The sequence below is a fragment of the Pyrgilauda ruficollis genome, unplaced genomic scaffold (genome assembly GCF_017590135.1).
Source record: "Pyrgilauda ruficollis isolate IOZ18807 unplaced genomic scaffold, ASM1759013v1 scaffold135, whole genome shotgun sequence".
Classification (NCBI taxonomy): Eukaryota; Metazoa; Chordata; class Aves; order Passeriformes; family Passeridae; genus Pyrgilauda; species Pyrgilauda ruficollis.
Window position 1 is genome coordinate 985,984 of NW_024511988.1, and position 26,012 is coordinate 1,011,995.

Consider the following 26,012-nt stretch of genomic DNA (forward strand, 5'->3'; position numbering starts at 1 on the left):
AGAAAGTAGGGAATTGATAAAGGTTGCTGATCCTCAGCAGCCAAGGTTTTTGGGGGCTGGGATCCCAGCTCATCCCCTTTCCCTCATACATTTATCATGTGGAGGACTGAGACTGGGTATCCCTGGGTCTGGAAGATGCAATGCTTGCTTACAATAGACAGATAAAGCTGTGGGAAAGTGATGCAGCTCCAGCTGGGAGGGTGTAGTAATTCATATCCTCTGCAAAATGACCTGGAGGAGAGGGTTTACATGCACCAAAGCTTATCGTTAACTTGTTTGAATTTGGGACTTGCTTCCATCTCAGGGGGGATGAATCAGAAGGCATTCCAATGAAATCAATTGAGTAATCAGAGTGTCAATAGGATTAAGCCTGTTTTTCCCACACTGTCCTCTTGCCCCCCTACCTGTGCAGGAGCCAGCAGCTGCCATGGCAATGTTTCCTCTGGTTGCTGTGGATCTGGAGGGTCAGGATGGATAACCTGCACAGCTGAGGCACTGACTCCCTGCTGTCCCCAGGAGCAGGGGCACAGGCTGCCAGCTGCTGGAGGCAGGGGGAGCAGCCTTCCTGCTGCTCTCTGTGTCCCCAGCACATTCGGGACCGTGCAGAGAACCCGGGGAGCAATAACAGAACAGGATCAGGAGCCCTCCCCATCCATCCGGCTTTCCTGCAGCATCTCTCGAACAAATGAACCCCCGAACGACTCTCGGGGTGCGGCCGTCCGTGTCTGCCAATGCCATTTGTGGGATACATCTTTGTTGCAGACAGGATGGTGAGAGTTCCGGAGGAAAGGAAGTTGCCAACCTGTAAAGTGGGTTTGGGAATCCCGAGCTAAAACAAAGAGCACCATCTCCTGGCAGCTGGGAATAGCTGGCACTGCTTGCAGGGATGCACGCCCCGTTGCAGTTCTCCTGCAGGCAGCTTGCTGCTCTCCCTGTCTAGCCCAGAGCATCTGCAGGTGGGATAGCTCAGGGCTGACAGCTCTGGTCACTGAGAAAGGTAAATCCAGGGACAGTGAGAGCTGATCCAGTGGTGTTATCCACAGCACAGTGATGCCTCTGTGAGCATCTCAGCGCTTTGAGCTCTCAGTCGTTTGGGTTTCAAGCTCTACTTGAGTTGGCACACAATTGCTAAAGTACTTTTGGGTTTTGTTTGGATATCGAAGTGTTTGGGGTTAGAAAATTCACACAGGAGAGTCTTGCAGAGCAGAGAGCATGACTCCCAAGTGGTACACTCAAATATCCCTGAGGGTGGCCAGATCCTTTTGAAGCAGTGCATGATTTGGGCTGTGGTTGAGAGTTGCCTCTGCCACTCGTGCAAGCTGCCCTTGCCACTGCCAGGAAGGCACTAGTCAAGGACATTGGGAAAGTTGGAGTTTCCTGAGGTTTGGGTTGAATTTGAAATCAAGCAGAGAGGGAAAAACATTGTGGTCTGGATCCAAGAAAATGGTGGGTGTGCTTTGAATTTGGAGACAGACCTGGGACTGCTGGTCTGTCTGGGTATGGGAAAGGGGAGTGGAAAAGTGATGCAAGACTGAACATCTGCATAATGGTGTGTATGGATACAAATGAGAATGCAGTAAGACATTATGAGTTTTAAAAAGGAAAGTAACTGAGTTGGAGAACTAAAAGGACACAATGAGACATCATGTATCAAGGTCAAAAACCAGGAACAATTGTTTCGCTTTTATCCCTCATTTTTAAGTGTAAGCAAGGAATAAAAAGAAGCCAAGGTCAAGGAAAGGCTTTTTACCAGTGGCTGATGACAAAACTGTAAATCTGGTACAGAAAAGAAAGGCAGGACTAGTCAATAACTGCTTTTGTTGTGCATTTGGAAGAAAGGAAGATACATTTTCCAAATGGTCGTGGCTGAGTGATGAAAATGAAATTATATTTCTAATTGATTAATTACTGCAGGTCAGGGATTGTTGAAATGGGACAGGGTAGACCTGGGTGGACACGGGAAAGAGCTGGGAAGAAGCTCCCTGCTTCTGGGAGCTTTCATCCCTGCAGCACTGGAGCAGCCAGTAATGACTCCTGAAGCTCAATATCTAAAGCAAAAAGTCAGAGCCAACTATTTAAAAGACTAACAGGGCTTTGCTGGAAGCTGCTTGTTCCCACTATTCTGCTTTTGTCTGAAAAGGTCACTGAAACCTTGATTCCTCCTATTGCAACCAAAAAGATTTTGTCTTCTCTGCACAGCTCCAGGCTGTAAAAGCTGCATCACCTAATTAAAGATTAGTTCTCTCCTCTCTTCTTCTGAAAAATTATTAATTTTGAGCAAATCAGTGACATGCAATAAATACAGAACCTTGCATTGAGGGGTTGCCAGCTTTGGGGAACTGAAATTTCACATCACAGAATCATGGAATGGTTTGAGTTGAAAGGGACCTTAAAGCTCATCTTGTTCCAAGCCTCCTGCTGTGGTCAGGGACATCTGCCACTAGACCAGGTCCCTCAAATGTCACTCTGTGCCAGTGAAGATCACCAGAGCTGCATGTGAAGCTTGACAGGTTAATATGAAATAAGGTTATTTTCTTGAAAGTTGAGCACAGTATTCTGAAGTGATCAATTTTAATAAGGCCAAGAATATTCTAGCTGGGGAAAAAAAGGAATCACTTTTATTTAAATCTGCTCTTTTTCTTAACTGTGATCCTCAGCTAACTTTTTGTTCCCTGTTCCAGTGTGCTGCAGCAGAGCAGCTTGCCTTCATCCAAATTGGTCTTCAGCTGCCTTTCTTAAATTAAGGGCTACTCTGCATGGAACCGATGATTTCTAAATTATTTCCTGTGTCAACTGCTAAATAGCTCTAAATCCAGTTCCACAGGAGAGGATTTCTGGAGCATTCACTTATTCTGAGCAAACAAAACAGTCATTTTCCAATTATTTTTTTTTTCTTTGCAGTTGATGAAAACACATGTAACTTGCTGAGCACCTCAGCTGGGCTGGAGTGATTGAATCAGAGCCATTACTTCTTAGCTGGTTGCAGGAAGTGAAATTATTTCCCGAGGGCTCGTGTTACGAGAAAGCACAACTGCTGCTCTCAGGAGCTGAATAGCTTTCCTTCACCTGAATTGGCAGGCAAGTTTTTGGGCAGTTTTGAGTGAAATCCAGATTAAAAAAACCCCCAACCTTTGTAACAAGGGTAAATTCAGACCTGATACTGTCATCTGTTACCGGTGCTATTCAAGGCTTCTCCTTCCCACGGATATTGAACCAAATAAACTTAAAGTCAGAGAGGGCATTGCTTAATCACCAGCCTCTGAGTACACCATTCTTCAGCAAAAATCTGCTCAGCTATTATCAGTTTCCATGTCTTTAATAGCCAGTCAAATAGCTGAGAGATTCACACTTCCCAAATGAGAGGCAGTTTTGGCAACGGCTTTAAATCAATCCCAGTGGAAATAGGGAGTTACATTAAATCCTATTAATTAGGTAATTTCAGCTGTCTTCAGTGCTTTTGACTCTGCTGTCGCCTTGGGAGTTGGGATGCCCATATGTCCTGCTAATGTGACCCCTCCCTTTGCTCACATACTCTGTAACTCTCTCTCCTCCTCAACCCCAGTAGAAAATGCATTTTCTGGTTTCATTTTTATTTGCTATTTGCAAAGCTGCTGCAGGAATAAACAAAAAGGTTTATGATTGACAGTGATTCCATTCTAAATCAGCTCCTGTGTTAACATCTGCTACAGTACTGGGTTTGTCCTATTTGAAAATATGATGTTTGAAGATGTGATGTTTGGCTCACTGACTGTTTCAGGGTTATACTTCTTTCTGCTGAGGAATAACCTAAAGAACAGGATGGTATTTTCTCAACCTCTCTTTATCACCGTGAGCTCACTTGATCACTCCTGCGAGCTGCTCTGGCTATAATTCCTGCTATGAAGCACCTGACACAAATGCATTAGAAACCTTTTCACTGCTCTATCGATCAGCATTGCTAAGAGCTGCAAATGCTTGTGCTTCTGGCTCCCATGTACTGTGGACAAAGCACAAATGAAAGCTGTGAGCAGCAGCTGTGAATATTGCTTTGGCTGTGGCTTCAATCTCCTTCGTCTGTGTTTGTGCTCCCTCTCTCCTAGCAATAGTGGGATGTTTGTGGGAATGGATTTTTGCCCTCTGATGGTGTTGTGACAGCGTATTCCTGGTGAGCAGAAAGTATTCCACAGCCATCTTGAGCTGGTCCACAGCCCCTCGGGGTCAGTGGGACTTTTCTAGTGGGTTCAGTGGGCTTTGGATCAGGTCCAGGAGGCACTGAGGAAGCATTTAGTGAAAGAGCAGCCCTGAAACCCTGTGATTTAGACAGCCACTCACCCAGCACAAATAGTAAATTACAAACAGCAGACACTGGCAGCAACAGGCACGAATAGTCTGCAGTCAGCAATTCACAGTCTGGAATATGTTGGCGTAAACAATGCATCAGATAATTCCAGCTAACCAACACATTTGTGAAAATCCAAGCCTGCTCATGGATAATTTTCAGAAAGGCAAGTTCAGCAAGAAGAGCAATGGCAAGGAATAGAACCTTTCCCTTTTTGCTTACTGCTCATTTAGGAATGTGTTCTGGTGTGAGCTGTCGTTGCAAGGCACTGGATGACCTCAGGTAGAACCTGGCTGTTGGGCAGCCCAGTTTATCCCTTATTCTGCTTTGGTTTCACTGTAGTTTTCCACTTGGGCTTCATTCTCACGTAGCTCTGCTGTTGGGACAGAGTTATTGGGAGCAGTGAGGATGGGAGCTGCCTGCAGCAAGCTACAAAAGCATCTTGCAGCCTTGAGAGAGCTGGCAGGAAAACAGAAGGTGAAATTTGGAGTAGGTAAATGTAAAGGTGCATAGATAGAGAGGGGGAAATAAGCCCCAGGTTTACATCTCCGCAGTGACCCTCACCACTCTGAGGCAAGAGCTTGCCTTGATGATAAATATTTCTATGGAAAGTTCTATGCAGTGCCACACAGCAGTGAGAACACCCAGCTGAAGGCTGGGAATGACTGGGAATGGATGATTTTCCACCTGCTGGCTGCAGCACCCCTTGTTCTGTGCTCTCCTGTGGCAAAGGCTGCTACAAATCCCTGGCTGTGGGGATGGAGCTGCTGCCTGCACCGTGTGTGCAGGAGCAGATTAGCAGGGAGGACTGCACCCAAAGCCAGGGAGGATGGGGACACAGCAGCAGGTAGCACAGGTAGGCTGAAAAACAAGGAGGTGCACTTTTGAGTGGCTTTTTTCCCTACGCCACCAGGTTTCCCCTTGTAATGGGAAGGATATGTTGTTCCCAGCCTAGAGGCAATCCAGGGAAAAGAAATTGCTTGTAAGACATCACAACGCTGAGCAATGCAGAAATAAGATGAGGGAAACAATCACTCTGCCTTTGTGCAGGGCTTGGGTTGCATGTGTGTGTCAAATCCAGTGAGGCTGTGCGGTAAAATAAAGCCTTCAGCTACAACTCTGAAGTATTACAGGGCAGAAAATACTCCTCCAGGTCTCCCTAAATGAGCTGCACATGCCTGATGCACGGAGGGCTGTGGGGAAAAGAAGTTGTGGTGGTGTTTAGAGATGGTATCAGCCTGTGCGTGCAAGGAGGAAGGAAATACTCAAATGCAAGTACCTCGGGAGCTTTCACATGGGCATTTTCCAGCTTTTGTCCCTTTAGTATTGTAATGAAGTCTGCACTCTGTGTGGTAGCCCAGGCAACTGTGGAGCAGGTCAGGAGCCTCACATCCCTTGCAGGTGATGAGCAGAGGTCGGAGAAAGCCAGCTCATGTGATGCTTCAGCACACGAGGGGTTAAGAGGCTGCTCCCTCCCATAGGCATCAGCTCCTGCAGACGTTGGCTTTGTTCCTCCTCTTCCCATTCCCTCAGCCCCCACTGGAATCCTCTCTCTTCCCTCCCTCGCTGTTCCTGTCCTCGAGCTGTGCTTTGTATGGATGCTGCAGAGGGAGAGTGGCCGCTGTTTCTAATTTAATTAGCATCATCCCGAGGAGCTGAGAGCGTGGCGGAGGGAATTAGAGGCATGAAAATGATGCATGGGTTTAACCACCTTCATGCCAGCAGGACTTCTAGATGATGCACGCAGGCTACAGCTTTCTGAACATGTGGAAATCACTAAATGAGGATGCTGAGTCTCTGTCTTGGTGTCTCACAAATTTATAGAAATTTTAAGAGAAAATGTTAGAGAATTTAAAGAGAAAATGTAATCTAAATCTGCTTGCCAACTTGCCCTCTCAATTTCTGTCCAGCAGAATTTTTTTTCATCATGAAAATTTCCTTGGGATGAAATTCCTCCAGGTCTATGTATTTTAAAAAAATATTGGTTTAGTATTGGACATTAGATTTCTTTTAAGGATATGGGATGCTGAGCCCCTGGGTTGGATTGTGAGAGATGTTGTGAGGTTGCAGTCACAGGAAGTTTTTTATTTACAGGCTGGGCAAACATTGGCTAGGAATGCTTAGCTACTATCAGGATCTTTATAGCTATTTTAAGATAGAACAGCAGCTGGAAGCCTTGTGTGACAGATGTGCCACTATATTGCCCAAAGGTATAGAAAGAGACAGTCCCCAAGAGCTTGCAAGCAAAGTCAAGTCTGGTTCGCAAACCAAATCTAAACTCTGCAGGGGGTGAGTGTGGCTTTGCAGAAAGCTCGATGCAGAAATCATGCAGGCTTACTGTGCCTCGTTTTTGTGTGTTTGCTTCAGGTGTCACAGGCTCGTCACATCTCTTCGACTACGGCTCCACTGCCAACGGAGGGGACAACTCCTTCTACACCTCCCTGATCTCCGATGTCCACTACACCACGCCGAGGGACTCCACCTATTTCACAGGCATCTATCAGCAGGAAAACACCCCCATTCCCTGCTCGGGCAGCACCGAGGGCTTTAATGCTCTGGGCCATCCTGTTCAAGATGTGACTGGGTTTGAGTCCCGTGGCTTGTTTAGCTCAGATTCAGGAATAGAGATGACTCCTGCAGAGTCTACTGAAGTCGACAAAACCTTAGCAGATCCCATGAAAATAGAAGCTTACAAATACATGGACATGAGTAGATCAGAAGAAATAAAGTACCAAGAAAAACATGACTCTGACTCGGAAGATGAGAGCCCAGGCCTTAGCGATAAGTACCGGGGAACGCCCGTGGGGTCCAGCCAGGCCGCCGAACCTCCACGGGCGCCTTGGGAGAGCACAAAGGCAGCCAAGGAACAAGACCTGCTGGAAGACAGAAAGTCTGGGGGTCAGCACAGTCCCTCTGTGGCGACAACCCCTGTCAAGATCACGCTCACTGAGACAGAAAGCACCAGGGAAGCTGCCAGCAAAGAGCCGAGCCCGACCCAGCCGGACAGCGGCCTGAAGCCGAGCCATGAGGTGGTGCCAACAGTGACGGTGTCAGAGCCGGAGGATGACAGCCCAGGATCTGTCACACCACCCTCCTCTGGCACAGGTAATGCTGGTGTTGGTGCAGGCCACTGAGGGTTTTGCTACTCAAGAAGTGGTTGCAATTGTGCCCTGCACATTGGAGAATTACTGGATTTTTTGGGGTGAGAGAGTGCATTGATGAGTCTCCATGGCTGGAGGTGTTTGTGCTCTCCTCTGCCACCAGTTTGGGTAGCCAAAGTGAAGGGGGAGGCAAACTGTGCTCCCCATCATGACACACTGCTCAGGATGGACTGTCCTTCTGTATGGAAAGGGATCCAGGCCTGCTGAGCCCAGTCCTCAGGGATCTCTCCTCAAGGGGAAGCAGTGTCCCTGTGGGCATCTTCATCTAGGCCATGGTTTGAGCTGGATCCTGGTGGTCTGGGGGTCTCTTGGTCACCCTGGCTGCCCTGATTCCCCAGGGGAAATGAGATGTGTGGGATAAGGGCAACTTGGTTGATATTATGAAAATTTTAATGGCTGGCTTAGCATCTCTTTGCCCCTGCAGAAAATCAGGTTAAATTGTTAAAAATCAGTGCTGTTTTCATGTCAAAGTGCTGCTTTTATAAAGTGCTGAGGAGAGAAATGCTGTCACCTCATTCACAAAGGGTACTGGAGGGACAAAGGGCCAGTCTCTTTAAAAGACTCCTGATTGCTATGGGGGGGTTACCAAAACCCCATGTTTATACATTTTTCCTACTGTCTGATTACTGCAGTAGTGCATAATATCTATTCCTCATTTTCCCTATTATACACTGCTAAAATATAAAAGTACCATAGTCCTTTAAAAAGGACTAAAGTTCTGTGACAGAAAACCGAATTTTTAGACTGAAAATTAAATTTCAGTGTCCCGGATCAAAATCCTTTAACAATGAACATTTGACAAAGAACATCCCCAAGCTGAAACTTCCATTGCTTCAATTTCATTTAGAAGTATCAAAAAAAAAAAAAACAAAAAAAAAAAACAAAAAAAAAAAAAACCACCAAAAAACAAACAACTAGAATTTCCTTAAAATGGCAGTCTGGCACCCACACTAATACCTTCCCTTGGAGAAATATTTGCTTCTTACAGAAAAGTGAGGGAGCATTTGTGCACTTCCACATAGGAAAAGGAGATGGAGTCCACCACAGCTATGAATTTATTCTGCCTGCATCAGCCAGAAACTTTAATGAATAGACTTTAGAGCCACATTTTTCTTCTTTTATTTGACTGAGTGAAATCACACACTGCTCCTGAGACGTGCCACTGTTCATCGATTTACACTTTTTTGCTACAAGGCAATTAAGGACTTCAGGCACTGTTACTTAATTCAGTCCTGGTGACTGTTCAAGGCTTTCTTGGGGATGCTGGGTATCAAAACTGCTTATCCATTGTGTTAAGAAGAAGGCATCTTCTTCTAGAGGCTGGCTCCCAAGGGGTGTTTCCTCTGGATTTTCCCTCCTTTCCTGCAGCTGGGAACGTTCCATGCCCAAACCCCACATTCATAAGTGATGAGGAAATTTAAAACCTGCCCTAGCTATTCCCACGCAGTGGCTCCTAGGTACCCCCCCAAGCATCCTGGCAAAGCTGCCAGTCACCCCCTGCTTGGATCAAGACTTTTGAGAACATTTTGCTTTTAATCTCTGGCCCTCATCTTTCTGGGGAAGGAAGCCACGGTCTGTCCCTGCGCCGCACTGGCGCTGAAAGGCCGTGGGTATTTATCCACCTCGCAGTGCCAGCAGTGAATGTGACACCCTGCTGCTGGCCACAAAGGACTGTTTTATTCACAAGGTGAATGCCAGGGCTGGGAGCTGCACTCTGCCAGCACAGGGAGGAGCGGGGTGAAGCCCAGGGACAGCGTGTTGCTGCGCTACCAGGGCTGGAAGTCACATGCCTGCTTGGACCTGCCGGGCTCAGCCTGGCTCTGGGTGATGCAGGAGAGCAGCGCAGCTTCCTGCAGCCAGAGAAGGATGCATGAGCTCCCAGTGCACCAGAAAATTCCCAGCATCCAGATGGGAGCGTGGTGTAACACCACCAGCGCCTGAATCCTGTCTGTGGCCACAATCTGGGGTGCAGAAGGGCATTTTTGTGTCATCTGCAGCCACGGGCTGGAACCTTCCCCCACTCCACTGTGGGACCCAGCCCTGTGGGTACCTGCAGGCAATGTCCTGCCATGGGCCTCTTCACCAGCATCTGCTGGAGGAAACTTGGGGATTTATTGTCCTGGTGGCTTTCTTGACTCCTCACAACCTGCAGTGCCACTTAGTGACCCCATGACATTAATAATGATTCTAAATTAGGGAACAAACACCCAGGATCCCAGAGGACAAATTTCCATGTGTCCTTGATGGTTGTGTTGATGTGACTGGGGAATGGCAGCCAGAAAATGCAGACTAGGTTGTTAATATTTTTGTTTTGTTTCAAATTTTGGGTGACAAGTCATTCTTTTTGTTAATATAGTTCATAATTATATTAAGAATTACAGAAAAAAAAAGTTTCAACCTTTGATCCAACTGAGCTAAAAGAAGACAGAATTCACCACCCACACCCCAAGAAAAAATCAAACCCCTAATTAATTAAAAAAAAAAACCCAACTAGTCAACAAACCAAAAAAAAAAAAAAGACAAAAAAGAAAAAAAAAAGAGAAATTCTGATCTTAAATTTTCCACAACTGAAAGCTAAAGTTTGGCAAAACTACAGTTAACCACACATGGATTGTTAGGATCAGCAGAACCCAGCAGCCCCATGAGGTATTTATCCCCAGAACAGACGAGTACCACTTGGTGACAGACTGATGCTGTCATGTGTGTCCTGAGACCACGCTCCTCTTGACTGAGGATTTTCCTGGTTAAAACCACATTGTTGAGTCACTGGTCAAGCAGTGACCAGCACTGCCTTGTACCTCAGCTTTTTCTTCAGTCAGTGATGCTTCTTTTGTAAGGAGTACCTGCATGGCAGATGCTGTCTAACGTCAAGCTGTTATTACTCTTAGTCATCCCAGAGAGGGAGACTTTGTGCCTGTGCTCCCAGCCCTGCTAGAGGGACACGTGCTGCTGTGAAATCTGTTCTGCTCGTTCCTGTCGGAATTTTGGTTATTGAGAATTTTAGATTTTTTTGTGTTGATAGGTACTGATTTTTAAGAGAACATTGCATTTGATTTGAGGTTATGGAGGAAGTTTTTAAAACTGAATGATAGAATTAAGATTATAGGTGTGTAGTTTGAATAGAAGTTTTGTAGTTTGAATATTATATAGTAGAAAATAAACTATATATAGTTAACCATAGTTATAGTTTAACTATATATAGTTAAACTAGCTAGTAGAAAACTTAAGAGTTTAAGGTTTTAGAATGTAGTAATGTATATAAAGTAAGATGGAGGTTTTAGGGTAGAGGCTATTTTTTTTTAGTTTTTTTTTTTTTAATGGGTTTGGGTATTATTGTATAATTTTATAAAAATTATATAGATATAATTATATACAATATATATAATTGTATAATATATAATACAATATATATAATTAATATATAATGTATATTTACATATATATTATATATAATACTATATATTTATATAATATATATTGTTATATATTATATTATTGTATAATTATAGTATTGTATTATGTATAATTATAGTATTGTATTATAGTATTAATTATGGTAGTATATTGTCCTATTTTTTATAATATAATTACATATTATTGTATAATAGAATTATATTGTATTATATAATTATAGTATTATATAATTAGATTAAATATATATATATAACTTAGAGTTTAAGGTTTTAGAATGTAGTAATGTATATAAAGTAAGATGGAGGTTTTAGGGTAGAGGCTATTTTTTTGTAGTTTTTTTTTTTAATGGGTTTGGGTATTATTGTATAATTTTATAAAAATTATATAGATAGATTAAAAATATATATATAGTATACGTATAGTATTACATAATTAGATAAATATATATATATATAGTATAAGTATAGCATTATATAATTAGATAAAAATCTAAGCTGCTAGAAAATAAGATTATTAACTTTTTTCCTTTTTTTTTTTTTCCCCCCCCTCCTCTATGGCAGAACCGTCCATAAGATTATTAACTTTTTTCCTTTTTTTCTTTTTTTTTTCCCCCTCCTCTATGGCAGAACCGTCTGGCTCCGAGTCGCAGGGCAAAGGCAGCCTGTCGGAGGACGAGCTCATCAGTGCCATCAAGGAAGCCAAGAGCTTTTCCTTCGAGCCCGCGGAGGCGCAGCGCTCCGCAGCCGCTCCCGCGGAGAAGCGGGAGCCGCGCCCCAAGCCCGGCCGCGCTCCCGCGGCCCCGCACGGCGACCCCGAAGCCAGCAGCGCCGAGTCCGGCGACTCGGAGATCGAGCTGGTCTCGGAGGACCCCCTGGCTGCCGAGGAGGTGCTGCACTCCAACTACATGACCTTCAGCCACATCGGGGGGCCCCCTCCGTCGCCCGCATCCCCCTCCATCCAGTACAGCATCCTGCGGGAGGAGCGGGAGGCGGAGCTGGACAGCGAGCTCATCATCGAGTCCTGCGATGCCTCGTCGGCCTCCGAGGAGAGCCCCAAAAGGGAGCAGGACTCCCCCCTGATGAAGCCCAAGGTCATGGACATTATCAAGGAGGAGAACAACTCGCGAGCTGACGCCTCGGACTACGAGGCCAGTAAAATGACAGAGAGCAGGATGAACAGGGAAAACCTGGCAGAGTCCTCGTCCTACCTGAAAAGCTCCTTTGTTGCGCCAAAAATAGGCGCTGAGCCCCCGACCTCTGCCGTCAGCACCGAGGAGCTGAAGGAAAGAGTAAAACTGAAGAAACCCATCGAAGAAACTGTTGCTAACCAAAGTAAAGTGTCTTCCAAGGACTTTGGCAAAAAAAGTCCGTTGGCTTCGTTGCTACTGCCGTTTTTAAATAAGCAGAAAGGTAAATGCAGATGTTATGTTGGTTTTTGCAGCGCTGCTGAGAGGAGGGGGAGGGAGAAGCGCCTGTTCCCTGCAGGGGAGAGGTTTGAAGTGCGGAGCAGGGGGAGCTGCAGGCACAGGATACCCTCAGGTGGAAGCTGGGCACGCCTGTGACAATCCACACAGCATCACTGACCTGCCCATCCTCCTAGGGAGCAAATAAATACCAGCAGCAATAATTTTTAGGTTTAATCACAGATACAGGATGGTGTAACCCCAGAACTGTAAGGCTGATTTGTACAGCAGGTGTCTGGAGGACAAAGAAGAACAAATAATCATCTTACCTTTTAAATACTACTTGCTTTGTCCCAGGGAAGGGGTCCAATCAGGGATGTGGTCCTGCACCTCTCAGAAGTGTAAGGATGAGGGGGAGGAAAAAAAAAAAAAAAAAAGGAGAGAAAGACTTGGAGGAGGAGAGGAGTTGGGTTTGGTGGGTCTGGGTGTTTCTGGAAGCGTTCAAGGCCAGGCTAGATGGCCAAAAATTGATTTTGAGTGCAGGAAAGGCATGTAAATAAGGGCTGTGCAAAGGAAAAGGCCGGCATTCAAGCCGACCCCAGGAGCAGTCTTGCTGGCTGTGCTGCTGCCAGCCTGTGGCTCTGGGGCTCTCTGGTGTTCCTGCTGGGCGTGCTGACAGCACGGCCATGGCCCTGAATAACAAGGTGGGGCGCAGCAAGAGCCTGTGTGGTTTGCACAGCGATCTCTGCCTAATGTCTATTGCCATCCAGTGGCAGTAACAAAAATGGGCAGTGACTTCCCAGCTCCATTTTACTGGAGCTGTCAGGATTCGATGGAGTGCAGCTATTGCCACGCTGTCGATCACCAAGCAGCCTCTCCTGCTTTTCCACATGGTTGGAATGATGGCTTTGCTCGATGCACCCTGGGCTTGGCTTTGGCAGGAGTTGTGCAGTTGTTACCTGAGTTAGTGCTGCCAGCTCCTCCTGCAGAGCACAGAGAGGCGGGCAGAGCTGCAGCCAAGCAGCCCTCACATCACTCCTGGCATCTCCTGCCAGGGCTGGGCACAGCCCTCACACAGCAGGGCTTGGAGCATGTCTGACTGTGGCACTGCAGGAAGGGAGGCTGCCAGCTCAGTTTCTTCTTCCTTTTTATTATTTTTTAAAATTATTATGTGCTGCACTTGCACATGGCTTGGGCATACAGGGAAGTTCAGAAAAGACCTGCTGTCCTGGAAACATCAATCCTTTGGCCCAGGGCATTTTACAAGAAGCCCAAAAGAAGCCTGGATCAAGGCAAGCTGAGAAGGAGCTCTTTGGCTGAGTCCTTCTGTCTTCTCTCGTGGTACCTTTTGGCTACTCTCTGCCAGGATGGCCTGGCTTACCTTGTGCTGGTGTCTCACAGCCTGAGGACCTGGTCTTGGGAGGAGATCTCCCTTATGCTGGAGGATCATGTCTCTCCCCAGCCCCTCCTCCAGTGACAGTATTAGAAGATTCCTTCTTCTTGATCCATTTGATGAAATATGCAGCAGCTTGTTACCTCTCAGATCAGATGCCTGATGTCAGGATATATAAAAGAAAGTGATGTGGACATTCAAAGTAATGGTTATCTTAATTTTTTTTTCTTTATGGTAGAATTTCACTTAAGAAAAGCAAAGCCCAGGCCTGGGGCTGTCACTCACAGGTTAGATGACACAATGGGCAGGACCCAGGCTGCAGGCAGGATCCTGCTGGACACGCAGTCAAATAAAATTAATCATTTCAAGTGCATTATTCTGCAGCACAGTCCTGTGCCAACCTGACACAAAGCATCTTGATTTTGATGCCTTATGAAAGGCTTTCACAGCACTGCTCCAGTTTTCCCCCTACAAATGTGTGTCCTTACCACACACCCTGGGTGGCTGCTGTGGCTCTAAGCACCCATGAGAGACATCAAGGTTCAGGGCCACCCATCACTGTGGGCTATCCTGGTGTCTTTTAGGTAGTGTCACAACCTGCAGTCAGGATCACTTCTGTGTTTGGGGTGACAGTGACAAATTCCCTGGGTTGAAGAAGGTGTTTTCCCTCATTCCTGGTGCCTCTTGTGCTGTCCCGTGGTGTCCAGGGCTATCCCAGAGTGGACAAACACTAAGCAGTGTGGGTTTTCCCCCCATTTGGTGTCACAGACAAACTGATTTTACAGAGTTTCTCAAAGAAATGGTTTTCCAGCAGAGATCTGGGAAAGACCTGAATTTGTTGGGAATGCATTTTTGTTCAGCTAAACATTGTCTGCATTGAGTTAGCACATCCCTGCTGTTGGAGGAGCTGCTAGTGAGGCATTTTTCCACGGGAAGGGGATGTTTGGTTGGGTGCTTTAGCAATCTGAGGCTCGTTTCTCATCTGCATGCTCTCACCAGGCTGGCTCTGCAATCAGCAGCAAGCCAGGCCAAGGCTTAAGCATACGGTAATGTTAGTTTAATATTTTAGTGCCATCTGCTGTAAGTGCCTCCACACTCTGGCCCATCTGTTTTCTGTGCTTCAGTTTGCTTTTTATGGGGCTCTGGTAGCTTTGCATCCTTTGGAAAGCCCCTTCTTGGAAAAGGTGTAGGGGAGAGGGATGTCCTGCCTGGGGGTGGAGTGTCCACACCTTGTGATGCTGCAGGAGGAGTGGGATAAAAACCTGTCCAGAGAAGTAAACATGTGAACCTAGTCCTGATCTTGCCACGAAATCTTGGAGTATCTTGGTGAACCTCTGTGGTTCCTCCCAATGTGGAACCATTCAGTGGGAAGGGGCCTGTGGAAGCCACTGGTCCAACCCCTTGCTCTCAAAGAAAAGTTTGGCCAGGTGGCTCAGGTCCTCCTCTGCCCTCTCTGCCACCTCTGTCCATCCTCCCAGCCGAGGCAGAGCTTTGGGGGAGCTGAGCTGGAGCCTGCAGGTCTGGGTCAGTCCTGTGCTGACGCCTCGGCGCCGCTGCCTGCGGGCAGAGCGGGGTAAAGGAGAGGTGCCACTCAGTGCAGCTCAGACAGAGCGGGCTGGCAGGAGCTCCACGAGGTCCCAAGAGCCCATCTCCTGGCCCACAGCCACGATTCCTGGTAGAACACTCTCGACAGATGCTTGTGACTCATTTGGAAAGGCCTCTGTTGGCAGATCCTCCGCTAGTTCCAGGTGTCTCTCAAAAACTGTTAACAGTCTTCCATCCTTCTTTACTTTAGGCTAAGTAATTCTGGTTTCTTCATTTTTTTCCCCTCTGTGGTTGTTTTTGAGCTTCCTAAATTGTCTTGTTCCCTCTGTTCTTTCCTACCATTGGGCCCCAGACATCATCTCCAGCCACTGTGACTGGAGGAGTTTCCCCACACCAGCACTGACTCCTCCTCTGCCCATGGAGGAGGAGAGAGAACTCCCCAAATACACATTTCTGCCCCACCTCCCCACTTCTGGCCATTTCATGCAGTTCAGCTGCCACCTGACAGCTTGTCACCCACCAAGCTGTGATAACTCAGCCAGAGCTGAGCTGGAGATGTGCAGGCCATGCTGGTGGCAATGAGCAGCCTGCACGCCAGTGGGTCTGTGCTGTGCAGGATTTGTCCTTCACTCCTTTTCAGGAAGCAAGGAGTGAGTTAGGCCCCTTCTGGCCTCAGGAGTGGTTGCAGTGTCACCTGTCCCATCTGCAGAGGGGACACAGAGAGCTGGAAAATAGTCAGGTGCTGACTTTGGAGTTCTTCCTGGAGTCCTGGTTTGATGGGAGTGCAGCAGGGTCACTCAGAGGAGATGCCTGCACCGTGGAAAGGATCAGAACAAAGCAAAGAACAGGGGATTTTCTCCCTAGATAGTGGTTTGCTTGGGCAGGGGCTGGGATCAGTGGTGATTACTGCATTAATCCCTCTCACAGTGAACACCATGTACATACCAGAGCATGACCTTTTTATGACCTTCAGAAATGTCTCAGTAAATCTCCCCCCTTCATTTCACAACCTGTGTTATCCATAGCCTGAGCATTTGGCCTGCTTCACCTCTAGCATCTCTTTCCTTCCCTGATCTTTGTCTCTATTGGTGAAAATTACTCTCTATCTACTGGGTAAGGTCAAACTTTTAATGTATGTGTGACAAAGCATCTTAAACACAATGACTGGATGCTCAGAGGGGCTTTTAAAATTTGGTATAGCTCTAAAGTGGGAGGATCACATGTCCTCTCCTGGGACTGCTGTCTACTCCACTGCCTGTGAGTGTTAAGTACTGAGCTATAAAAAATTATAGGCTTTATCCTCCTGTTTTTATATATCTTCCCTTCCAGAGCAAGGGACAGCCTCTGAAGAGCTGTCATCAGTTGCAGCACTCAGACAGAACTGTACCTTTCTGACAGATATGACAGAAGATGGTGTTTATAAAATCCTCCTGCCAGATCAAGATTACAGAGTGACCAGTAGAAAAACAACCAACCAAACCCCAGAAAGCCACTTGTTTAACTGTATGCAGGGAGCTGATGGTTGAGCCAAATGTTTGAGTGGCAAAGTCCAGGCCAAGCACAGAGAGTTGGGAGGTGTCTGTATAGGGATGCCAGGAGCCCCTGATAGAGGGAATAATGTGCTCTGACTCCATGATGCAAATGCTTTATTAAGCTATGCTATATTACACTAATACTATATTAAATTGCATACTGAAGAGATACTATACTAAAAAGATACTAAAGAAAAACCTGTGACTGTCTGAGTCAGCCAGGACACAGCTTTTTTTCAATTGGCTAAGGAATCAAAACAACCTTCATCGGTGTCCAATAACCAAATCACTTTGCATAAACAATCTCCATAACACATTCCACATGTGCAAGACAACAGGAGCAGTGGATAGAGATAGGAATTGTTTTCTCTCCTTCTCTGAGGTTCTCACTGTCTTCCCCAGGAAAAATCCTGGCAGAGAGAATGATGTCTCTCTCTGTTCAGAGAATGTGAATACCACATCTGTAGACAAACAAGAACCTGCTAACAAGAGGAATGGAGAGAAAAGGTGTGTTATGTGCAAAGACTTGTCTCTGGGAGTCCGCAGATTCCCATATCCATGTCTGTGTCCGTGCCACACCAAGCTGAGCACCCAAAGCTGGCTCAGTTCTGCTCCTGGGAAAGGCTGCAAGGAGACAACTGCTCTTTTCATGCGTGATTTTTCTGTTAATTCAGGCACACCTCAAGTGCAGCATCACTCATAGTTTAAACACATTTTAAGAGCCAAAATCTTGACCCAGATTCCCTTTTGGGGTCTCTTTGTGTCAGGGATCCATGACTCAGCTTTCAGACAAGGCTGTGACACTGACAATCTGATGGTGCCCAGCTTTTGCAGATGCCTGGATGCAGGGATGCTTTGCCTGGATATTCCAGCAGATCTGAGAGATGTCATGGGCAGAGAAACATCTAGCACCTATGAGACAGCAATGATAGCTTTTCTGTGGCTGACACAATATACAGTGAGAGGTGATGTTTACTCTGGGCATACAGAAACAGGAAAAAACCCAAACCCCAACTCATAAATAGTGAAGGGGTGAAAGTTATGAAACCTGTAAGGTATTCTGTAAATTATTATATATTAATTACATTAACATACATAATATGTATTTGTATAATTAGAATATAATTAATATATAATAATTAACATAATTATGATAGTTAGTATGTATTATAAGATATTAATTATACATTCATATATTTATATATTATAATAACATCTAATTACGTATTATTACATATTAATTATATGCATGTAAATTGTTATTATATTAAAAGTCCTTGATTAGAATCACTGAAAGGTTTGGTTGGAAGGGATCTTAAAGATCCTCATGTTCCAACCCCCTGCCATGACAGGGACACCTTTTGCTAGACCAGCTGGCCTTGAACACTTCCAAGGATGAGGCATCCATACAAATTCAAGGTTTTAGCTGAGAAGTGCTTAGGGAAGTTTATACAGTGGAATAAAGATAGGTGAAGGGAAAATCAAAATATATTTCTTTTTTTTTTAAACACAGAATATTTTTCTTATTAATGCAGTTTTCTCATAAATTTAGTGTTTTGCAGGGAACTCCTGGAATGTTTTGTTTTCTGATATATATAAATGCTGCTTCTTAACCTCTGCAGTGCTCTGTGAGCTGGGAATTATGGTTTTTCACCAGTTTCATTGATTAATTCATTTGAAGAGTTTGGACTAATTTTAGGTCAGATTTAAATTTAAGATGAAGCTCCAGTGATACAAAATACATTTCTAGGTCTCAATGAGAGGTGGAATACAAATTCCTGAACTTGTTGGCTCTAATTCCTCAGGTGTTCAGCAGAATAAGGACTTCCTTGGGTATTGCTATTTGTGTTTGGTAGATATCATGAAGTTAAAATTAATGTATTTGACTGTAGTGAAGGGTGGCCATGTGATAGATTTCCATTGGGGATAAAACCTAGAGGTGGGTATTGATTTTCCTGGTGTTTTTCCAATGAGAGGTGGAATACAAATTCCTGAACTTGTTGGCTCTAATTCCTCAGGTGTTCAGCAGAATAAGGACTTCCTTGGGTATTGCTATTTGTGTTTGGTAGATATCATGAAGTTAAAATTAATGTATTTGACTGTAGTGAAGGGTGGCCATGTGATAGATTTCCATTGGGGATAAAACCTAGAGGTGGTTATTGATTTTCCTGGTGTTTTGCTTCCAAGGGTACACTGCTGATTGGGACATAATAGCTATATTGACTGAAAAGGGGATTTATTTTTTTGTTTTCCTTGGGGAGCTGCTGAGTTCATGTCAGTTGAGAACAATATAGAAATTAAGGGACATGCAATGATCCAACATTCAATCCAAAGGGCTCAAATTCCCCCCTGAAGGAAGCATTTCGTGTCCTTGTCACTTCAGCTCTTCATCTTACCTTGGTTACCACCTTCCTTTGTTTTGTTCTTTCGCAGTATATTTTTTTCTAGCTCTCCTGACCTTTACACAACCTGGGCAATTTAATTTGCTATTTTTTTTTCCAGAGAGATATCACAAATACCCTCTTTTCCCTCTGTCTCTGAGAGCAGCTCCGTGCTTTCATGGGAACTGTTGTGGTGAGAGGTCATTCTGGTGTTCTGGTTCTCCTGTGTTTAATTTGTGAGTGAGAAATACAAACAACTGTGGAAAAAACCCTTAATGCACATGGAAGACAGGCTGGTTTTGTTTCCAGTAATCTCCTGCTCCCACCACAGGTCTGCCAGAGGCAAGCCTGCCTGTGGTGGGGATATATGGGCATGTCAGGGTTGCTTAAATCAGCTGTAGAAATGAAGGTGAAGGTTTGTCTTTTCGGTGGTGACAGCCAGTTTCACAAGTGCTCTGGGTCTGGGAGGGTCCAGCTGAGTCTTGTTTCTGAAAATTTGGCATACAAAGCTGCTTGTGCTTCTGAAATAGGTGTTTTTCCACTCAAGGTGGCTGAGCGATTGTTTCCTGCACATTCAGGGCTCAGACGACACAAAACATGACAGATCTGCAGCTACCTGACACAGCAGTGGATTTTTTGTGGGGAAAAAACCCTGCCAGTTGGGTTGCTTTAGAGCCAGAACCTCTTTTTTGGGGGGTTTAATCTTCCTTGCAGCTTCTACTTGACTCACTGTTTGAGTCTATGCACCAAAAGCCCTTTGATATCACTTGCTCAGAGAAACCCTTTCCCAGCTGGTGCCAGGAGATTTTACATGGAATTAGTCCTCCAACACTTCCCTGCAAGTTTCCAACATCACTGGAAAAGATGTACAAGATTTCTCCCAGTTCATATCACAATAACTCACAGCTCAGTTCATGAGAGTGCAAGCTACAGTGAGAGGTGACCTCAGGAGAACTCTGAGCTGGGGTAACTTCAGAGGCACTAAAAGGACACAGATAATCAGTATTACCTTTGCAAAAAAGCCATGTCTTAGAAAAGGAGATATAAAGCTTCCAAGGCAGCAAATTGAGCTTGCCTTAAGGATTTGTCATTAGACTACCCAGACTGCCAGGTAATGTAGGAATCTCAGTAAAGACTGTCCTCTTTCCAACTGGATCCTAAAGAATAATTTTCCAGGCAAACAGCTTTTGATGTTGCTACATCATCCATCTGTGATGAGGGCAACAAATTTCCTACAAATGAGCAAAATGTACTTTTTTTTTTTTTTTTTAGCAGCTTTTTATCTGTTGAATAGAAGGTGCAGTGAGACTGCAAAATTCAAGGGATAAAGGTAATTCAGATTTCCAGGGTTTGGTACCACCACAGCCTGGCTGGTACAAGCTCTCTGCCTTGTTTGGTGTTATTTGGGACTCGCAGTGGTGTAGGATCAAAATCCAGCCTCTGACAACCCCAGGACACTGTTTTCTGAGCAACTCCCATAAATGCAGCCCAGGATCTCTGCTCACTCAGTGTGTGCTGCTGGCAGAGGCAGGCACTGCACAGACAGGTTTTTCTGCTCTCTTTTAGGAATAGAGACAGTTCCTTACAGAGGAGTGTGTGAGGGGGTCCTTGCATACATCCTCATGAAATGCTGATAGCATCAACACAGCAAGGTCTGTAGCTGAGCAACCAACAAGGCAGGGGAGCCTGAAGAAAAGCCAGCAGAGATTAATAGCCAGGATTTCTGAAGGTTACCTGGTCAGCCAGTGTAGCATTGGAACACTGAAACACAAACAGCTGGGATTACTTGCTCAGGTGAAGTGTAAGGGTTGTTCCAAAGAATTGGGAGTTCCTTCCCAAAGAGGGAGAACGGGCTGTCTTCCCTGTTTGCCGGGGATTCCTGCTCTGGAGCTTTGCTGCTGCAGAAACAGGGCCATGTTTCACCCTTAGCTGAAGTGAAAGGCTTATTGTTCCAACCAGGGAGTGATAAATGAGTGGGATTTAATAAAAGCCATAGTAGCAAATGTGTCCTTCTGAAATGAGCACTCACCTTACCCTTCATGTGCACAATTACTGCAGCTGGATGTCACACACTGACTCCACTACACGTGCACATCCCTTTTGTCTAGAAAAGCTGCTGAAAAAGGATGATATTGGCTAATTTATTGTGTGAGTAATTGATTTGTTGGGTGTGATGAATTGCTTTCACTGCAGTAACACCAGGAACACACAACAAAACTGGGAAATTACCTCAGTTTTTTTTTCTGAATTCTGGTTTGTGAGATCATCTTTATTGCATGGTTATTGAACTTTATATCCAATAGATGTCTGTAAAAAATAGCTGTTTTTTCCATCATTAACAGAAGCAGTGAGCAGAAGCAGCAAGGCATCCAGCAGAATGATTAGCAGAACACCATTCCTATCAAAGAGGGAATTTCCATATATATTGTTATATTTCCATATAACTATGGCAGTGTGATTTTTACTTGTAGATCTTGCTCCCCCAGCAGCAATGAAGAGGAGATTATATTGGAATGAAGTTTAAATGGAGAAAAGGACCAAAGAACTGATCCTACTAAGAGCTGAAACAGCTTTGGCATGTGTTTAATGTCGCTGAATTATTCATTGAGCTGGCTGGGCAAATCGACATTGCAGAAGGAAATAAATGAGGGTGCTGGAGGAAAAATGCTAAAAGATGTGTTGGCCAAATGTGCCCAGTGTCACAGAGCTCACAGGGAATTGGGGCAGTGACCCCACCCTGAAGTGCCAGTGGCTGTCAGGTGCAAGCCTTTTGTAAAGGAGGGAGCGGATGTTTTGGCTGTGCACACAGCAGTGACTTTAGTGATGTCTGCGGGCCCAGATCAGCTCGGTTTGGGATGTGAGACCCTCCCTTGGAGGGGAGGCATTGCAAAGAGCTGGCAATGGCCAGCCGGCCGCCGCTCAGGGTCACAGGGGTTGAGGGGGCAGCTCATGGAGCACGCAGAGCCATGCAGACTGGAAGGTTAGCCTGTGTCACACACACCTGGCTGGGGAACAGGCCATCTCTTATCCCTTTTAAAATATTGCTTCTTTCTGTTCCTGCACCCCTTGTTAGGTCATATCAGCGCCTTCCCTCAGTGCTTCCTCTCCAGGTGAGAGGCCTTTTCCCCGACCTTTCCTGTCTGCAGCTATTCCCCCTCTTCCCTCCACTTCAAATCCCACAGAAAGAGAGCAACCACGGCTCATCAAAGTGCCTGTGCTACCACAACCCGCAGAGAGGAGTGTCCGGGTGAGCAGTGCTCACTTAGCTCATGCTTGGTGCTGCATGGAGGGGGTAGAAAGATCAGTGTGATGATCCTGGCCTCACAGGCCCGCCTGGGCTGGGCTTTGAATCCTGCCTGGGGAGCAGAATCATTTCCTGGCACCTCTGTGTCTGCTAAGAGTAGAAATGTTGCCTCGAACGCTGTGTAAATATCTCTGTTACATATAGCTGTGCTCTCCTGGGTATTCTGCAAGGAAACATTCAGAGCACTTGGCTTCAGCTCCTGTTGCTGTTGCACTGGTTCGGAGATGCTGGCAGATGAGATTTTCAGGATTTATTCAGATGAGAGCTTTGCTTTTACCCTGTGGGCAAGGCTGGAGTTCAGAGCTGCAGACTCTGTGTGTGGGTTTGAGTCAGGGATAGACCCATATCATACCTGTGTGTATAACCCTCCACCTGCAGTTTTTAAAAATCAGGGTTAACTGTGGGGGTTTGAATATTTCCAGAAAGGTGAGACTGCAACACACTTTCAGCTGTCACCCCCACAGGATCTCACTTCTGCTGACCAAAGTGAAGAAACTGTAAAATGCTGAGGCATCCCCTATGCTTCCTTTTAGCATATTTCGACCCAAAATAGGAAGAGAGAGGATGTAAATATTTACTGGAATTGTGTATCAGAGAGCACCCAGGGATCTGCATTTGGATAATCTGCATTGCAAGGGAAGGCAAGGGAATAGCAGATGACTTTGAAAGGCTGCAGTGCTGGATGTGTTTCTTAACATGCACAAATTGCTCCCTGATTTCTCAGGAAAAAGAAAGCTTTGGGCTGATTATTGTTTTTAGATCTTATTTTAGATGTAGTGCCTGGAGACCCAGTCAAGATCAGGCTCTTTTGTCAGCCAAGATAAGAGCAAGCAGTAAGGTCCTTTCCTTGGAGAGCTTGCAGGGTGAATTTCACTGTGAGGAGGATTATTCAATGCAGGAATTGCCACCTTTTTGTGTTGTCTGAGGGTCAGCTCTGCTTTTCCTGATGCCTGCTCCTTTTTTCAGCCCCCTCACAATGGTGTTACCCTTTGGGTGGAGTGGTGGGTGGAAAGGTGAGGGAGAGGGGAGAAAAAAGAGGGGTCTGCTCTGTTTTCTTCTCAAACCCTTTCCCTACTTAGATGCGTCTGAAAGGTGAGAATTGGCAGACTCATGTGTTAGTGAGTCACTACATGCCTGAGAATGCCAGCCAGCCCCGTGCCCCCCTAGAGCATCTGTCCCATCACAGAGAGGAAGGATGGGGAAATTGCCAAACATTTGTTCTATAGCACAGCCACACAGAAGTCTGCCCACTGATGCTGAACGAAGAGATGTCTCTCCTCCTTTGCAGGAGCTGTTTTGGCCCATTGCCTGCAGGTAACATAAACACAGGACATTATTGCCAATCCCCACACCCCAGGTCTCTGATCAGTCTGATTCAAAGCTGCTGCCATTCCCATTTTATTTGAACTCAGCTTTAAATATAGCGCACAGAGAAGGATGCAGTGGGTTTGGTGGGAGATGAAGCAGAGCCAGCCCCTGGGATCACAAGATTCCTCCTGCCACATACTATAAATGATGCTTCTGCCAGGCATTAGAGGAAAGGAACTACACAAGGGCCTCAGGACCAAGTGCTCTGCTTTAATTATTCATCTTTAGCAATAGCTATTATTATTATTTAAGAGCCTGACATATTAACTGCTGGCCAGTTCTTTCCTTGATTGCTACCATCCAGTGTCCTGCTCTTTTTGCTCCAGAGCTCTTCTCCATCATGCCAGCTCTAGCCCTTTGCCATATCCCACTCATCCAGGTCTCCTGCACCTCCTCTCCAGGCTTGTTCATGCCAAGCCAGGCAGTACTTTGCTGCTGGTGTTAATCCCAAGTTTGTGCTGGGTTTCCCATCAATTTTCCCCTGAGTCTGACTCAGATGCTGCATACAATACATTCACAGGAGCAGCTCCCACCAGCAGTGCCAGCACGCCTTACTATCATTCCCATTTCTCCCTGAGAGGCACAGGCCTTGTTTACTCCTCTTTTAATAACACAGATGGTTTTAATAGTTCTCTGCCTTCGCCCCCACTTCTTTCTCCTTGCCTGTAGTCTGTTTAATGCTTCCTTCTAAGTGATGGCTTTGTCACTTAATCTCATTAAAACTTCTCTCCATTGAACTCCGTGAGCTGCTTATCAGACCGTAAGCCTAATCTCCCATTTGTAATTAATTTGTTCTGTGCCTCCTACAATTTGGCATCATTAGATAATGGCATCACCCTCAAGGTCACTGATACACAGCACGAGGTAAACACCCCTGGCTCCAGCACAGGCTGCCCTGCTGGCCTCCTCCTTCCTCCTCCTCCCTTTGACACACAGCTTGATTTTATTGACATGTTTCTCCCTTTCCCTCAGCCAGTTTCTGATGATGCTTCCTGTCCAGCCTGTGCTGCTGTGTGACTGCAGATCAATATCTCTGGCTGTCTACAAGCAAATGCTTTTCCGATACCCTCCTAGCGCAGGCTCATCCACACCAGCTTTCTGCTCACCTTCCAGTTCCTTCCTGCTTGGTCCAAGAATTTATTTGCAGTGTTTTTCCTTCCCTTATATGTTTTTAAAACTTGCAGAGCCTTTTCAGAGAATCCTAGAATCACAGAATAATTAGGTTTGGAAGGGACCTTAGAGATCTCCCAGTTCCAGCCCCCTGCCATGGCCAGGGACACCTTCCACTGGAGCAGGTTGCTCAAAGCCCCATTCAGCTTGGACTTGAACACTCCCAGGTGTGTCCTGGTGGGCTTGGAGTTGGGAATAGGATACAGGAGCCTTTCACCTTCAGGCCTTTGGGCCCAGTGGACACTCAGTGGCTCACTTATCAATAGCATAGGTAGAAACAACCCACAAATCATTATTACAGTTCAATCAAAGCATAATAATGCACAAATTATCATTATTATTATGATTTGACATCCGTATTTTTGAAAATAAAGGAAAAATCCCAGATTATCACAGTACAAATTATTATTATTATTATTATTATTATTATTTGACATCCGTATTTTTAAAAATAAAGGAAAAATGCCAGATTATCACAGCTTATGGCACCAGCCAGTACCACCAGGTGATTTCCACTGAGAGATGAAGAACATTAAGCACTAGCCAGAGCTGAAAACCAATCCAGTGCACCCTCCCTTTAAGCCATGTGTTCACAGGCTTCTAAAGAAAGAAGAATACTTTCTGTAGTACTCCCATCTGCTCACTGGGATTTGCTGGTATTGAGTTCTCTGGGACTTTTGCAGGCTCAGGAAATAGGGTCAGTCCTGGTACAAGCTCAATCTCTTCATTTTCCCCAGCACATTTATTTTCATCTCTCATTTTTCTCTGTTTGGATGTAGTTTCTAAGAAACTCAAATGGATTTGACCCATTCTTTCAAATTTTGCTGTTCTCTGCCTGAAAACAATCTACTAAACTTAAGTCCTAGATGCACACAGAACTGTCATTAGATCATAGCTATCGTTATTCAATACAGTATTGACCACAGTATTCAGAAATTCAGCATTCAGGCAGCCACAGAGAACAGCTCCAAATCCATTGCACAGAGAGCTGGGGAAAAGAAATCACAAAACAAAAAAAAAACCC

The 26,012-nt window shown here is 45.5% G+C and overlaps 1 protein-coding gene across 1 annotated transcript in view; it reads left to right on the top strand.

Moving 5' to 3' along the window:
• RTN1 (reticulon 1) overlaps positions 1–26,012 on the top strand; it is a 119,352-nt gene that overhangs the window by 62,085 nt on the left and 31,255 nt on the right. The window contains exons 2-3 of the mRNA XM_041459392.1: positions 6,686–7,423; positions 11,520–12,302. Coding sequence (XP_041315326.1) covers positions 6,686–7,423; positions 11,520–12,302 — 1,521 coding nt within the window. The remainder of the gene's footprint in view (positions 1–6,685; positions 7,424–11,519; positions 12,303–26,012) is intronic.